Genomic DNA, 17845 nt, shown 5'->3' with positions numbered 1-17845 from the left:
AGAACACTGGAGTGGTTTAAAGCTCTTTTACCAGATTCTAATATATTAATGGATATATGGTACCAAGTTCAATGTGTATCATATATATTATACATAATGTAAAAAATGTGTGTATGTTTGTCATGTGCAACTCTTTGCAACCCCAAAAACTATAGCCCACCAGGCTCCCCTGTCCATGGATTTCCAAGGAAATGTAGCCATTTCCTTTTCCAGGGGAAGATTCTCAAGAAGAGCCCTGACACAGGGATTGAACCCAGGTCTCCTCCCTTGCAGGCAGATTCTTTACCATCTGAGCCATCAGGGAAGCTCAATGTAAAATATACTATAATGCATATATGAGTATATTAATGTATAATCCTACCGCAAAAAATTATTCACATTACCCCCTTGTACAGGCAAAACATCTCTGTTGATCAACAGTGAATAACATACATTCACTAAATTCCATGAAGTGAAGTCAAGTCGCTCAGTTGTGTCCGACTTTTTGTGACCCCACAGACTGTAGCCTACCAGGCTTCTCCGTCCAGGGGATTCTCCAGGCAAGCATACTGGAGTGGGTTGCCATTTCCTTCTCCAGGGGATCTTCCTGACCCAGGGATCGAACCCCAGTATCCCACATAGCGGGCAGATGCTTTACCCTCTGAGCCACCAGGGAAGCCCTATAGAGGTGGCAGCGGTGGGATACAGAGACTCAGTTTTGAAGCTGAGACCAAAGGGGCTATAAAAACATACTCTGCCTACTTATAATAGCTCGCCAAGGCAGACCAGCACTGAGCATCTCTTCTAGGCTGTACACTTTACGATAGCCTAAGGTTTTGCCCATCATCAGGGCCTCCAGAGTCCCTGGGAAGCTACATTTGGCAGCCAGCAGGCGGCAGGGAAAAGAATGCACTTTCTCAAACATGGCAGTTCAAGGGTGCTTGCCAGTCAAGTGACCAAATCCTTCCCCAGCTCATCTCAGCTTATGTATTCTACCAGGTGAGCCCACCTGTTTCCACTGGCCCATGAATCTATGTCTAAGTCATTAAAACCTATGACATAATGGGACTTATTCTATGCCTTTGTTTAAAAGAACATTAGTTAATGTTTCCATTCACACACACACACACACCCCCCACTAAGTCCTTTGATAGCAATCACTGAATATTCAGCACTATGCCTAAATTTGAAATAAATTCTTGCATTAACAAAGACATCCTGAATCAACATGATGCCATAGACTGATTTTGAATATCCTCCCAAGCACCGCTGTAAGCATGTTTTGTCTAAGCACTTCGTTAGCAGGGATCCTTTCAACACTGCTTGCACTGCAAACAGCACTACTTCCCATCTAACCCCTGCCATTCATCTCGTTTGACATGCTGTTGTTTTCAAAAGAGCAAGAAGAGAATATTAATGGCGTCACCCAAGTTATCATCAACAGAAAGTAAAATTTATGCCAGTGGGGAAAATACCATTAGTAGTGGATTATGAACGGTCACCAAAAAGCCACCTTACCAAATGAATCAAACAGGTTTTGTCAAAAGCACTTCTGATTATTCCTAAGCACCAAGACTTCACTACCTCCCTCTCTCCTCCCCACTCCAAAAAGCCTATCTCAGTGGAATAAGAGATAAAGACCATCTGTATATTTCTCTCTACTTGTAAGAAACTGAATTTTAATACAAACCACCTCATCTCAGAAATCTTCTGAAAGGCTTCTGAAGACATAGATGGGATGTAATAACAGATCTCCAGGATACTGCTGGAGCCTCAACAAATGAATTGAATGCAGCAAATATTTTCTAAGCCCTCCCTACATGACAGTCCTGGCCTGCAGATTGAGGAATGCAGACATACGAGGAGAGTCCCTGAGAGAGAGATTTAACCACAAATCATTCTGTATAAGGAGCTAGCACAGAAAAAGGAATGATTAAATGTATCAGGAGAGTGCAAAGAGACTTTCCAGGTCTGACTACACATTGGGGGCCTTTGCATATGAATAGAGTTGAAGTTTGGGGTGAGTGAAATCGCTCAGTCACGTCCGACTCTTTGCGGCCCCATGGACTGTATCCTCGCAGGCTTCTCCATCCATGGGATTTTCCAGGCAAGAGTACTGGAGTGGGTAAATTCAAGGATCTAGCACCCCAAAAATTATTTTTTAAATTTCACCAAAGTATCTTCACCACCAGAAACTTACCATGGTTTAACCACCCATCACAGCAATGAAAGGCTGGTCAAAATGAATTTTCTCTCAATTTCCCATCAAGAACAACAAAGGTTGAATTTTCACCAATATTTGGTTTTAGCCAGAACAGAAACAGAGCCCAAGCTATTAACTCTCACAGGTTTTCCTATAGCATCAGTAGTCCTACATCTGACTCTATTAAAATATATACTGCTTTTATCTCTTTTGTAAAGAAGTACACTGAACCACTGAGGTTTTTTCCCTAGAATTCTATTATAGTTACATAACCTACATACAAGGAAATAATTGGCATCAAGGATGCACAAACATCTTGGTAATATGCTCTCCTTCAACTCAGCTACAGAAGGAACATACCAATGCACAAAAAGGAAAGATGGAAATAAAAATGTTGTTTGGAGCCCCTCTGAAATACTTTACTCTGCATTTAGTCCTAAGCTAACATTAATTTCACACAGCTCCACTGAAGCTTAGCCATCTTTCAAAGCAAATTTAGTCCTGGATGCAACTGCAACCCACAGAGGAATTGATCAACAGTGAAAAGAAATATTTCATTGCTTAATCCTATGGATTAGAACACAAGGGATTACACAAGAAGATAAATGGCCAATGAAGCCATAAGTAGAATATCTACAATTTAGAAAAGGGGAATCATGTTTGAAAAAAAAATGGTCACAATACTTGCACTCTCCTGATATTTGAATCATTCTCCTCACTTCATTTCACACTCACAACTCACTTTCTCCATGAAGGCCTCTCCAGCTACCCACACAAGTTCTACCCACTCAATAGTGAGGTTTTTAAGAGCAGGCACCATGTCTCCTTCATTGAAAAATCTCTTTCCCACCCACAAAACCCAAGGCTGGACCATCAGCATGGTCCTCCCATTTAATGGTCCCCCACTAAATGTTTGACAAAGTGAAAAATAGGAACAGGAAATAATTTAGACGTTGTCCATGCTGCATAATGAAGAAGATCCAACAAGGAAAATGGGGGAAAGAAATTAAGAGTGACTAAATTGTGAAACTGTCAGAAGTCCCCCATTTCCCCCTTCAGCAGAAGCTCACTCCCACAGACGTGTGTGTGTGTGTGTTTCATAAATGACAGGAGGAAAAGAGGATATTCTTTATTCTGCTCAAGTCTCCAGCCATCTCAACAGCCCTGTCAAGTGGCCCTGGTGTGACCTGTGGCAGAAGCCTGCAAGATCTCATATTAGGTAAGCAGAGGTGGAAAGAAAGAAAAGTTCCAACCACTGTACTATGGGGCCTGGGCACCATGTTTTAGGAGAGAGTTGGGCATTTAGAGTAACAAACTAATATAAGTTCATCACAAAACTCAGCAGAGCCACTTGGACTGTCTGGTGCCCACAACAATCAAAGGTGCCATTTCCCTTTGTCTCAGACATTAGCTCTACACAGTGCCATTGACTTTACCATCTTCAAATGCAAATTTAGTCATTCAACATGAGATTTTTAAAAACTGGTCTTTTATACAGCTATACTGAACTCACCACTTTTAAAAATTGTTATTTTTGATTCAACCTTCAAGTAGCTGAGAAAAAATGTATACAATACTGCTAAAAATAATAGTATGTTAAAATAATAATACTCTTAAAAATTAATGCCTTCAGGTAAAAAATTCACTAATGAAAATCTCAATAAATGTAACAACCAAGTCCAATCAACATAAGAGAAACAAAGTGGCCTTCCCAGGTCAGACACCCCCAGGGGCAGATCACTGAAATCTCAAAGACAAGAGACAGCCAAACATTGTTCCAATCCCAATAAATATGATTTGTGTTTCCTGATCTTCTTACCGTCAATCCCCCCACTCTCAGTTCAATTCAGTCACTCAGTCGTGTCCAACCCTAAAACACACTTAACACCCAATCTCTTTTTATTTTCTATCACCTGGCTTTTTATCTGCTAACTCTGCCTTTCCCCACAGTCATTACAGGAACTTCCCCTGCAGTCTGCTCATCCCAGAAGCAGAAACAACCGCAAATCTGTCAAAAACACTAGACCGTTAGCGGCAGAGTAGGTCCCAAAGATGGACACTCCTGGGAAATGTTGCTATGGAAAAACAAAAGGGCCTTTTTTGAACTTCCTTTTGCAGTTCTGCACTCCATACTGGAATTAACTTTTCATCTATTTGGCACAACTGGGATTTGGAGAATGAGGAGATGCAGATGCCAGAACACCAAAATCCTTCCAAAAAAATGCCTTTAGTGAGCTTTCTATAATTTGCAGACTTACAGACTAATTAACCAGTTTGTGAAATATCCAACTTGTTAACACACCTCTCTCTCCCTCTCCCCTCACTTTCTCTCTCTCTCTCTCTCTCTCTCTCTCTCTCTCTCTCTCTCACACGTACACACAGAGTTCCTGTGGTTGCCCAAAGCAACCATTTAGAAAGCAAGCATAATAAAGTGGGGGAAAATGCATGGAAAGTAAATACTACACTCCAGTAGAGCCCAAAGTCTGTCCCAAGTTCATCATTTCATGAGGTGCTTCAGTTTTAAAAATTTCATGTCAGATGACTTTGATAATCATCCATGTATGTTTATTTCACTCTTGGAGAATCCCAAGAAGCACTAGGACACTGACGGTTCTGTGAAATTCTGCCATTTTTCAACATGTTTATTTAAACTAGCATATCCCATGAAACCCCTTTTTTAGTGGAATACCTAGACTATTTCAGGAAGTATCACTGCACTTAATTTGTATCCTCTTAGCTACATCAATTAGGACATCTGACTACAGGAACTTGAGATAAAAGGAAACAGTGATTAGTTTGCTGTTCCACCAGGCATAAGAGGGGAGGGTTTTGATAACAAATTGAACTCTGATCAAGAAAAGATCATAAACGTGATTGGAGACAATAAAGGTGATGCTTGCTGGATTTCCTGACTCCCTGGACTCAATGTACTCTGCCAGAGCCCTGGGAAGGACAGGCATACTGAGGAGCTTTGCCCAGTGAACCTTGCCCCCGCAAACACACACACACACTCACCTACCCATCTTGGAGAAAGATCCCACATGCTGAAGGGCACCAACCAGGACTCCGGGTCTGTGATGAGTCATCAGGGTCACCTGTCTGAAAGATTCTGCACATCAGCAACACCAAAAGCTTCTGTCGATCCATGTCCTTCCACACAAACCCTTGTGGGACCGGCACAATGGAAAATGGGAAGGTCAGCCAAGAAAACCACTTTGGAGGCTCACCCTGACCACTGTAGGAGAGCGATTACATTACAGTCTGTCAGGAAGTGGTATTTTGAGCTCTCGTCTACTTAACTGGGTATGGTTGCCAGGAAAAGTTATCCTCCCCAAAGCAAATTGACTTGTGCATGTGACACCAGATTCAGGACGGCAGTAATGCCAGAGAGGGAAGAAAAGGGACAGGGACCAGCGACCATAGGGTGGGGCTCACATATTTGTTAATCCTTTTAAAATATATTTGTTAACATGCTGCTTCTGAAACTGGATGGCGGTTGATGGTGTCAGTTACTATCTACTCTTGTATGTATTTGTGAAATACATAATTTTAATTATAAAATGTATATGTATCACAGCCTGGGCCCAAGGGGAAAAGTCCCATATGTATTAAGAATAAATCAAGACTTCCTGTCATTCTCCTAGGTCACTGCAGGGCAATCTTGCCCTCATTAATTAATATCCTAAATGGAAGGTGATTTGATTGAAATATCTTTCTTCTGAAACTGCAAAGTGACACACTGAGAGAGTTCAACAAAGACAGCAACCACACCATAAGTCCTGGTTAATACGGCAGCACTTCACAGGGGACATGATAATAAAGCACCTACAACCTACTCATTAAGAAATCTTGTCTCCGGGGCTTGCCTGGTGGTCCAGTGGTTAACAATCTGCCTGCCTGTGCAGGGAACACAGGTTGAATCCCTGATGGGGAGACTAAGATCCCACATGCCGCGGAGCAACTATACCCACGTGCTGCAACTACAGAGTCCACTCAGCACAACCAGAGAGCAACCTGTGCACCACAATGAAAGATCCTGCGTGCCACAACTAAGATCAGACACAACCAGATAAATTAATTAAATAGTCTTTTTAAAAAAAAATCTCGTCTCATTGGGCTTTAAACATGGTATGGGATTTGTCTTGGTTTCTCCCTGCAAAGTGGCCCCAAATGTGCCTCATCAAACTCCACTTTCCTACTGAAAGATGTCTACACTCCATAACTTTCTGGTCACTCAAAGATGTTAGAACAGGTGTGGATGGGTATTTACAACTCGGTCCTATACCTTAAGCTCAGAGTCAAAGCTGGTGACTCCAGCCAGTACAGTGTAGAAGGCTTCCTTCCATCTCCCTTTGTTTTGAGTCCTCCAGGAGTAAAATATTTTTAGGTCATGGATATTCAGAAAAATCACATCAAGTTTTTCCATGGGTATTTTTCTTATAAGATTAGAATGTGATGTGCAGTATACCCCTGGACCTCACACTAGTTTAAAATAAAAAGGCAACATCAAAAGAAGTGGTTCAGGAAAATCTGGGATGTTTCTCCACTGATCCCTTTGCCATACTCTTCCCTGGAAACCTACCCAGGGAAACAGCTCTTTCTGCCATCTTGACAGGTTTTTGCTTTCACAAAAACTATTTCCTTTATGGGTTTCCCTGATAGCTCAGCTGGTAAAGAATCCACTTGCAATGCAGGAGACCGTGGTTTGATTCCTGGGTCAGGAAGATCCTCTGGAGAAGGCAATAGCTACCCGCTCCAGTATTCTGGACTGGAGAATTCCGTGGACGGTATTAATGCATAATCCTTTTGAATTTTTCAAATAGTTAACATCTGTCAAAATTGTGATATATTTATACCTGCCTTTTGTCTGTGCATATATATATTTTGAGTGTGCATATATACGTATGTTCTCCAAGCCAGGCTTCAGCAATACATGAACCGTGAACTTCCAGATGTTCAAGCTGGTTTTAGAAAAGGCAGAGGAACCAGAGATCAAATTGCCAACGTCCACTGGATCATGGAAAAAGCAAGAGAGTTCCAGAAAAACATCTATTTCTGCTTTATTGACTAGGCCAAAGCCTTTGAATGTGTGGATCACAATCAACTGTGGAAAATTCTGAAAGAGATGGGAATAACAGACCACCTGACCTGCCTGCTGAGAAACTTGTATGCAGGTCAGGAAGCAACAGTTAGAACTGGACATGGAACAACAGACTGGTTCCAAATAGGAAAAGGAGTATGTCAAGGCTGTATATTGTCACCCTGCTTATTTAACTTATATGCAGAGTACATCATGAGAAATGCTGGACTGGAAAAAGCACAACTGGAATCAAGATTGCTGGGAGAAATATCAATAATGTCAGATATGTAGATGACACCACCCTTATGGCAAAAAGTGAGAGGAACTAAAAAGCCTCTTGATGAAAATGAAAGAGGAGAGTGAAAAAGTTGGCTTAAAGCTCAACATTCAGAAAACTAAGATCATGGCATCTGGTCCCATCACTTCATGGCAAATAGCTGGACAAACAGTGGAAACAGTGGCAGACTTTATTTTGGGGGCTCCAAAATCACTGCAGATGGTGACTGCAGCCATGAAATTAAAAGACGCTTACTCCTTGGAAGGAAAGTTATGATCAACCTAGATAGCATATTCAAAAGCAGAAACATTACTTTGCCAACAAAGGTCCGTCTAGTCAAGGCTATGGTTTTTCCAGTGGTCATGTATGGATGTGAGAGTTGGACTATAAAAAAAAGGGGTGTGCCAAAGAGTTGATGCTTTTGAACTGTGGTGTTGGAGAAGACTCTTGAGAGTCCCTTGGACTGCAAGGAGATCCAACCAGTCCATCCTAAAGGAGATCAATCCTGGGTGTTCACTGGAAGGACTGATGCTGAAGCTGAAACTCCAATACTTTGGCCACCTAATGCGAAGAGCTGACTCATTGGAAAAGACCCTGATGCTGGGAAAGATTGAGGGCGGGAGAAGAATGGGATGACAGAGGATGATATGGTTGGATGGCATCACTGACTCAATGGACACGGGTTGAGTGAACTCTGGGAGCTGGTGACGGGCAGAGAGGTCTGGTGTGCTGCAGTTCATGGGGTTGCAAAGAGTCAGACATGACTGAGCAACTGAACTGAACATGTATTTGATTTTTTTTCTATAAAACTGCATAATTCTATAAGCACAGTTGAATACCCTAATTTAAAATATCACTGATATTTCCAGTATCCTCCATTACTCTTTGAAAAAATACTTTACCAGGTGTACAATATTCCATCACATGGACATTTCATAATTTATTTAACCTTCCTATTTTTTCCAATTATTTACTTAAATTATGCTATGAAACATCTTTCTACATGCATCTTTGTCCTTATTTCACTGTCTTTATCTGAGTCCAGATAAAGGGACTCAGATGAGATGAGGACAGATGAGGACTCAGCCAAGGGGATGGAGAAGTAGAGACCCAGAGATACAAGGAAATCAAGGTGGAGGGAAAGGGTCCTGAGAGCCAAGTAACAACAAGTCTCCAGGAAGAGATAGCCATCTGTGTCAACATCAGCCCATAGGTCAAGTAAGATGAGATCTGAGAACCAGCTGCTGAATTAAATAAAGCAAAAGCCATTGATCCCCTTAATAAGAGGAGAAAAACCTACCTGGAGTGGGCAAAGGAAGCATGCTGCTGCTGCTGCTGCTGCTAAGTCACTTCAGTCGTGTCGAACTCTGTGTGACCCCATAGACGGAAGCCCACCAGATACCCCCGTCCCTGGGATGCTCCAGGCAAGAACACTGGAGTGGGTTGCATGGGTGGAGAGAAATTTCCTTTCAAGGTAGTAATTGAGGAGGACACAGGGTCAAGAGAGGGTGATAGGCTGATGGTAAATACAAGAAAATTGAAAAAATGTAGCTCTCAGTTAAGATGGAATTATTAGATATTATTTCAAATTGCCAAAAATACCAATGGTGCACACATTTACCTTATAGAACCTTCTGCAGAACATAGAAAATGTTCCATGTCTGAAAGTACATGTATCTAGTGATTTGTAGAGTGAGCAACTTTTCTAAAACAAAATTCATGGTGAATGGACTTAGTATTTACTTTTTTTAAAAGGCTATTTGAAAATAGTAATTTTTTTGTGGTCACCATAAGCAAATAGAGAGATGAACATGGCCAACCAAAAGTGAGGTCAAACAAATGATTACATTAAAAATGTCAGTAATGATCATTTATTATGATTAACCATTCCTTAGTGTAACCAAAAATGTTCTGCTTTAATGAAGGCTACGAATGAAACGTAAATGCTTGAATTCTGACAAGCGTGTTTGCATATCCCAAGCTTACAGGGATTCAGCCAATAAATCCATAAACTGGTACTTAAAAGCAGTAACCTTCTTACATTGGAACAATGAATTAATTTACACTATGTCCCCCAAATATGTTGCAGGTTCCACACTGAGTACTTGAAATAATTAAAAGTGGTATACAAAACTTTTTGATGATAAAATCACAATTTCACAGCATGAAATTTCCCATTTCAATAAGTTGGTTTGTTTATTGGAAAGAAAAGCATTAAACAAATAACTGTACAAATTATGAGACCATGCAAAAATTGTGAAAATTGCAGAGTAATGACTGAAGTTTGAGAAACTGATTAAATACAACCCAATTTATCACCTGTACTTTGTCAAGGACACTAACTAGTGTTTTGTCATTAACCCTATTTATGTAACAATAGTCCTATTTTCAACCCGACAAGAATTCAACCTCCTATTCCTGGATAAACTTGGTTACTTCAAAATAAAATTAAGCAGAGTTCCTAGACTATCCCAGTGTTAGAATCATCAAGGAGTGCTTATTAAATATCATATAGAATCATCAAGGAGTGCTTATTAAATATCATATATTAATGCATATATATGGAATCCAGGAAAATGGTACCGATTAACACAGTTGTAGGGCAGCAGTAGACGCAGACATAGAGAACAGACTAGCGGGCACAGCGGGGGAAGGAGAGGGTGAGACAGACTGAGAAACGAGCACTGAAACATGTACATCACCATATGTAAAATAGATATCCAATGGAAATTCACTGTGTGACGCAGCGAGCTCAACTTGGTGCTCGGCAACAACCTGGAAGAGTGGGATGAGGTGGGAGAGAGGTTCAAGAGGGAGGGGACTTATGTATACCTATGTATGGCTGATTCACACTGTGATACAGCAGAAACCAACGCAACATTGTAAAGCAATTATCTTCTAATTTAAAATAAATAAAATTTTAAGAGGAGAAAAAAGAAGTGCTTGTTAATTGCTAATTATTAGAGAAATACAAATCAAAATTGTAGTGAGGTACCAACTCACACCAGTCAGAAAGCCCATCTTGAAAATGTACACAAATAACAAATGCTAATGATACGGACAAAAGGGACCCTCCTACACTGTTGGTAGGATTGTGAATTGGTGCAGCCACTATGGAGAACAATACGGAGGTTCCTTAAAAAACTAAAAATAGGGCTACCATATGATCCAGCAAGTCCACTCCTGGGCATATATCTGGAAAATAAATGAAAACTCCAATTCAAAATGAAACATGCACCTCAATGTTCACAGCAGCACTATTTACAATAGCCAAGGCATGGAAGTAACTCAAGTGCCCATCAACAGATGATTGGCTTAAGATGTGATATGGGAAAAAGAGATTTAGGGAAAACAGTGATTTCTCCATGTTTGCCACTTTAAAGCTGGCTGTTATGAATGAAGAATGCATTTCACCATATCTGTAGTACACTTGGTTTTGCAAAGCTAAAAATAAACAAAACAAATCATAGCATGCTTCTAAAATTTTATAGTAATGCCCAACTACAGTACAAGCTTGAGGAAATTATGTACGATACTCTTTCCATTTGTATTTTAAAGTGTAAGTCACTCAGTCACGTCTAACTCTTTGTGACACCATGGACTGTAGCCTGCCAGGCTCCTCTGTCCATGGAATTCTCCAGGCAAGAATATTGGAGTGGGTTGCCATTCCCTTCTCCAATAGACATGCCAAAAGATGTGAACTAAAACTGCTCAAATGGATAATGAAATTATCATAATTTTCTTTTAAATCTATGAATGCCTGTGCCCAAAGGATCTTAAGGTGAATTAGCATTGTAACACCAAATGTTAAAAATGAAACAGAAGTCAAATTTACATAAACAGAGTATCCCAGTAAATTCCAAACTGGGACAAAAGCCTAGAGATAAAATATTTTGCACAACCTCCCAAATTATATCTAAGGGAATTAATGGAAACAGTTGAAAATTCCAAAATCATTCTAAACTGTTGGAATTTTTTAAATGCAGAGGCTTTGTTAATTGCTTAACAAATTCGCAACTTACCAAATATCTCTGTGCTCCTCCACATTCTATAGCCCCCTTACACAGTCAAGGCCAAGGTCAAGCACTGGCCCCTGAAGTGTGAGCAAAAGGGATTGTGTCCCTTTTGGGTCTAAACACTTAAGAGCTGGTGTGTGCCACCATTCACACTCTTTTTCTCTCCTGCATGGAACTTGGTGGCTTCAATGATGAAAGAGCAAGATGGCAACAGCCAGGATCACAGAGTTACGGCATGAGGGACAAAGGCTATTAACAGCTGCTCAATAACATTAGATATGGAAAGAGCAAGAACTGAGCCTTTGTGATATTAAGTCCCTGAGATTTCAGGCTGAACCTGTTGTTATCACAGCATACCCTAGCCAGTCCTGACTAATACACTTCCCAGTCACCTGACTTCTCTGGTTTCCAAATCAGAAATTTCCAGAGCAAAGGGAATTCATTCCATAGCTCTGCTCAGTCCCATCCATCACTGATGCTAGACCTCTTAACAGAGTACTTACTCTCTGTGGTTCCTGTTATACATGGGACTCTGAAGCTCAGCGTTGTTTGGCTCTTTACCCCAGCCCACAGAAGACATCAAGAGAAAGACTGAAGCCTCATGTTCCTAAAACGTCCTGTGCACCATTTACGAAACTTCTTAAGAACTATCTGGGGCCAAACTTGACACAGAAAATCACATCAAGAAACAAATTTTTAAGTAAGCATCTCAAATTTCATAGTTAAAGTTAATAGGCCAAAAGCTTTCCAAATTTAGTTTATTTCTACCTCCTATAAAATATCTGTGAATTTGCCAAAGGAAAGAGTTAGCACTGAACAAGCAATCTATGTCCTCCCCTATATTTCTCAGCAATTAAGCACATAGGACCATATAATTTACATTTAAATTAATTAAAAATGAAAAATACAGTTCCTCAGTTGCACTAGCTGCATTTCAAATGTTTAATAGACATATGTGGCAAGAGGCTTCCGTAGTATACGGTGCAGAAAATTTTCATCATCAGGGAAGTTTTATGGGACAGTGCTGGCCTAGAATACCTTAGATAATTATATATATATATATACACACACACACATATACATATATATATGGATATAGTTGTTGTTTAGTCTCTAAGTCATGTCTGACTCTTTTGTGACCCCATGGACTATAGTTTGTCAGGCTCCTCTGTCCATGGGATTACTCAGGCAAGAATACTCAAACTGGTTGCCATTTCCTTCTCCAGAGGATCTTCCTGACCTAGGGAGCATACCCAAGTCTCCCGTATTGGCAGGTGAATTCTTTACCACTGAGCCACCAGGAAGCATATATATATATATATATATATATATATATGTTTGTTATATATAATATGCATATGTACACATATATTTTATATGAACAATACATACATATGTTTATAAGACCAAAAGAATTATATTTTCTAGGCAAGAATAGCTCTAAGACTCCCAGCACCCTCTCCCATTAGTATTATAATTTCTATTAATGAGATAAAACTGAGAAAGGCAAAACTTTGGAGAAATAGCTCTGAGATTTTTTTAGAAGGGCTTTTAAAAAGATTTTTGAGATGGGACGTGATGTACAAAGTGTATGTTACCTCTAACATGGGAATATCCTGTTGATTTTCCAGATCTTTGGTTTTTACCACCAAGATGCAAAAATCCTGAAACAGAGTTGGTGAGCTGACAATCATGACTGTTACTGACACTGACCTCCATCAGGCACCAGAGAAAACTAAAGCCAGAAAATTCCGACAGACCATCTACCTAAACACAAACTCAATGAGGTACTGTCCAAAATGACACCAGAAGATGCCTCCAGCAAGATGCTATTCCCCTGCAGGCAAATCAGCTGCAAACTCACTGCACTGACAATAAGATGAAAAGCCCAACAGGACCAGCTCTCTAAAACTGAGGATCAGTGAAGGATGTGCTGCAAGGGGAAAAAAATTCAGTATGAATGGGGGAGCGGGTGAGAGGGCCTCTGAGAGTGCTCATCAGTTCTGACACTTGACTGAAACTAGCTACATTAATGAATACAAATGATGATGAAGAAAATTATTTTTTAATCATGCAGGACTTGGAATGCATTAATAAGTCACAGCTTTCCACTCCTGCCTATCTCTGCCGTGCACTTGTGAGGCTCAGGTGCCTAGTCTGCTCTGTTAAAAAATAAATTAGCCTAAATTCAGATGGCCAACAGGCACATGAAAAGATGCTCAACATAGATAATCATCAGGGAAATGCAAATCAAAACTACAATGAGCTATCACCTCACTTCTGTCAGAATGGCTAGCATCAAAAAGAACACAACAAATCCTGGTGAGGATGTGGAGAAAAAAGAATCCTCATACACTGTTGGTGGGAATGTAAATTGGTGCAGCCACAGTGGAAAACTGTATGGAGGTTTCTTAAGAAATTAAAAATAGAACTACATATGATCCAGCAATTCTACTCCTGGGTATATACCCACTCCCCCCCCAAAAAAAACAACAACCCTAAAACACTCACTTGAAAAGATACATGACCCCAGTGTTCACTGAAGCACTATTTATAATTGCCAGGATATGTAAGCAACCTAAGTATTCATCAACAGATGAATGGATAAAGATGTGGTATCCATATCTATATTCAGATGTATATATATACAGACATATAATGGAATACTGCTGAGCAATAAAAAGAATGAAATTTTTCCATTTGCAACGATATGGTTTGAATTGGAGGGTATTATGAGAAGGCAATGGCACCCTACTCCAGTACTCTTGCCTGGAAAATCCTGTGGACGGAGGAGCCTAGTAGGCTGCAGTCCATGAGGTCACTAAGAGTCGGACACAACTGAGGGACTTCACTTTCACTTTTCACTTTCATGCACTGGAAAAGGAAATGGCAACCCACTCCAGTATTCTTGCCTGGAGAATCCCAGGGACAGAGAAGCCTGGTGGGCTGCCATCTATGGGGTCGCACAGAGTCGGACATGACTAAAGTGACTTAGCAGCAGCAGCAGCAGCAGCAGCAACAGCAGCATGCTAATGAAATGTCAGACAGAGAAAGATAAATACTATATGATATCACTTTATATGTAGACTCTAAAAAATACAACAAATGAGTGAATAGCACAGAAAAGAAGCAGGTTCATATAGAGAACAAACTAGTGGTTATCACTGGAGAGAAGGAAGGGAAAAAGGCAATCGAGGGGTGGGAAATTAAAAGGTATAAGCTATTATGTCTAAAATAAGTTACAAGGATACACTGTACAATAAGAGAATATAGTCAATATTTTATAATAACTATAAATGGAGTATAAACTTTAAAGAATATGAATCACTATATTGTATACCTGTAACTTACATAGCTTATAATCAACTTTACTTCAATTAACATAAATAAATATCCTACAGTGTGATCTGACTACACACCTATTAGGTAGCTAAATTCCAAAATGCTCACACCAAATGTTGGTGGGGATGTAGAGCAACAGGAACTCTCATTTACTGCTGGTGGAAATATAACATATTACGGTTACTTTGGCAGAATCTACAGCCTAAACATAATCTCACAATATGATCCAGCACTGTGTTCCTTAGTAGTTATTCACGTAAGTTTAAAACTTCTATTCACACAACAACCTGCACATGGATGTCTATAGAAGCTTTATTCACAATTGCCAAAACTTGGGAACAGCCAAGATGTCCTCCAATAGATAAACAAATCATAGCACATCTAGGCAATGGAATATTTATTATTCAATGGGTCAACAAGTCACAAAAAGGCGTGGAGGAACCTTAAATGCACATTGCTAAGTGACAGAAGCCAGTCTAAAAACACTATGAATATCTTATTTCAACTACACTACCATCTGGAAAAGGAAAAACTATAGAAATGATAGTAAAATTTTTAGTGGTTGCTTAAGTTTGGAGGAAGGAAGGCAGGGATGAATAGATAGAAATCAGAGGATTTTTAGAGCAGTGAAACTATGCTATATGACTCTTATTGTGGACATTGTGCATTTGACAAAACTCAACAAAGTATATACAACGGGAAGAATGACCCTGATGTTAACTCTGGGTTAATAATAACGTATCAATATTTGTTCATCAACTGCAACAAATGTACTAGACTAAGGCAAAATGTTAATAATAGAGGAGAGTGAGAGGACAGAGAAGGGGTACTGGAAATTATGTATATACGACACAGTTTTTCTTTATATCAAACACTGCTCTAAAAAACAAAGTGCACTACTTTTATTTAAATCTTCATGAATGTCCATTTCCTACTCTAGCAAATTCCAGAGCTATCAGTATGTGCACAGTACAAGCATGTGAGTGCACACAGACACACACACACATACACAACATCAACACTGGGGTGTCACCACACTTGGAGAACTACTGCTCTGGAGAGTCATTACCGTCAGCTCAGTTCAGTTCAGTCGCTCAGTTGTGTCCGACTCTTTGCGACCCCATGAATCACAGCACGCCAGGCCTCCCTGTCCATCACCAACTCCCAGAGTTCACTCAAACTCACATCCATCGAGTCAGTGATGCCATCCAGACATCTCATCCTGTCGTCCCCTTCTCCTCCTGCCCCCAATCCCTCCCAGCATCAGAGTCTTTTCAATGAGTCAACTCTTCTCATGAGGTAGCCAAAGTATTGGAGTTTCAGCCTCAGCATCAGTCCTTCCAATGAACACCCAGGACTGATCTCCTTTAGAATGGACTGGTTGGATCTCCTTGCAGTCCAAGGGACTCTCAAGAGTCTTCTCCAACACCACAGTTCAAAAGCATCAATTCTGCGGCACTCAGCTTTCTTCACAGTCCAACTCTCACACCCATTACAGTTAAGGCTCCTCTAAAGGAGACCAGTATCTCAAAGAGATATCTGTATGCCTACATTCATAGGAACACTGTCTACAGTAACCAAACATTCATAGCAGCATTATCTACAATAGCCAAGACATGGAAACAACCTAAGAGTCCATTCACAAATGAATGGATAAAGATGTGTGATAGTTTTATACATAATGGAATATTATTCCTCTATTAAAAAGAAGGAAATCCTGTCACTTGCAACAACATAGATGGATCAAGGGCATTATACTACATAAAATACGCAGACAAAGAGAAATAATTTAGGATCTCACTTATATGTGAAATCTAAAAAAAGCTAAACTCAAAGAAACAAAGAGTAGAGTGGTGGTTGCAGGGGCTGAGGTAGGGAAAATGGGATGATGTGGGTCAAAGGGTATATACTTCCAGTTATTAGATGAATAAGTACTTGGGATCTGATGAACAGCATGGTGACTATAGTAACCATGCTGTATTACATACTTGAAAGTTGCTAAGAGTTAGATCTTGAACTTCTTACCACACACACAAAAATTAATTACGTGAGGTGATGGATGTGTTGACATTAAAAAAAAAAAACTTTTCTATCTCATGGAGTTTTTCTTCTAACTCTAGCACTGTGATCTAAACACAAGGCAGGCCTGATACATGTTTGCTGAATAACTGAGTTAATTAGTCAATGAAATATGCCTTAAAAGGCTGCAGAATTAAAGTATTCTTTGGACTCTGCTGCTGCTGCTGCTGCTGCTGCTGCTGCTGCTGCTGCTGCTGCTGCTGCTAAGTCGTTCAGTCGTGTCTGACTCTGTGTGACACCATAGACAGCAGCCCACCAGGCTCCCCCATACCTGGAATTCTCCAAGCAAAAACACTGGAGTGGGTTGCCATTTTCATCTCCAATGCCTGAAAATGAAAAGTGAAAGTGAAGTCGTGTCTGACTCTTAGAGACCCCATAGATTGCAGCCCACCACGCTCCTCCGTCCATGGGATTTTCCAGACAAGAGTATTGGAGTGGGGTGCCATTGCCTTCTCTGTCTTTGGACTCTAACTACATGCAAAAATCTAAAGACAGAAGAATATGAGTTTGGAGAAGAGGATAAGAATGGAAAATAGGAGTTAGCTTCTATTACTTTGTAACTTATAATTCAAAGTTGTATAATCATGTCAGTTAATTATTAGGAACACTATTGGGAGAAAATACAAAGAACTAAACAACTGAAATTTCCTGCCTAGAATAGTGAGCTCTATTTTAAATTGATTTGCATAATATGTGTGAAATACATTATTTCCAGATCAAAGTTGTCAATAACAAACTAATTTAGTCTGATGATCAAACAGTATTCAAACACAATAAATGACTTTTCTATAATTTCTTTTCTTTCACTCTTAAAGGATATAACTAGAGATTTTCTTTTAAAAATTCTACTTAAAATCTGTACGTCTCTA

The 17845-nt window shown here is 40.0% G+C and overlaps 1 protein-coding gene across 7 annotated transcripts in view; it reads right to left on the bottom strand.

Annotated features, from left to right (window-relative positions):
• FRMD3 (FERM domain containing 3) overlaps positions 1-17845 on the bottom strand; it is a 352790-nt gene that overhangs the window by 292988 nt on the left and 41957 nt on the right. For 3 of the 7 annotated variants that reach the window (XM_069575864.1, XM_069575859.1, XM_069575863.1), the window contains exon 1: positions 5202-5448. The exons of the other annotated variants lie outside the window; for them this stretch is intronic. In XM_069575864.1, the coding sequence (XP_069431965.1) occupies positions 5202-5225 (24 nt within the window). In that variant the 5' untranslated portion in view covers positions 5226-5448. Of the gene's footprint in view, positions 1-5201; positions 5449-17845 lie in introns of those variants that run through there. 7 annotated transcript variants of the gene reach the window in all.

Source organism: Ovis canadensis, chromosome 2 (assembly GCF_042477335.2).
Source record: "Ovis canadensis isolate MfBH-ARS-UI-01 breed Bighorn chromosome 2, ARS-UI_OviCan_v2, whole genome shotgun sequence".
Lineage (NCBI taxonomy): Eukaryota > Metazoa > Chordata > Mammalia > Artiodactyla > Bovidae > Ovis > Ovis canadensis.
The sequence above is the reverse complement of the archived record's forward strand: the minus strand, read 5'-3'. Positions and strand labels throughout refer to the sequence as shown.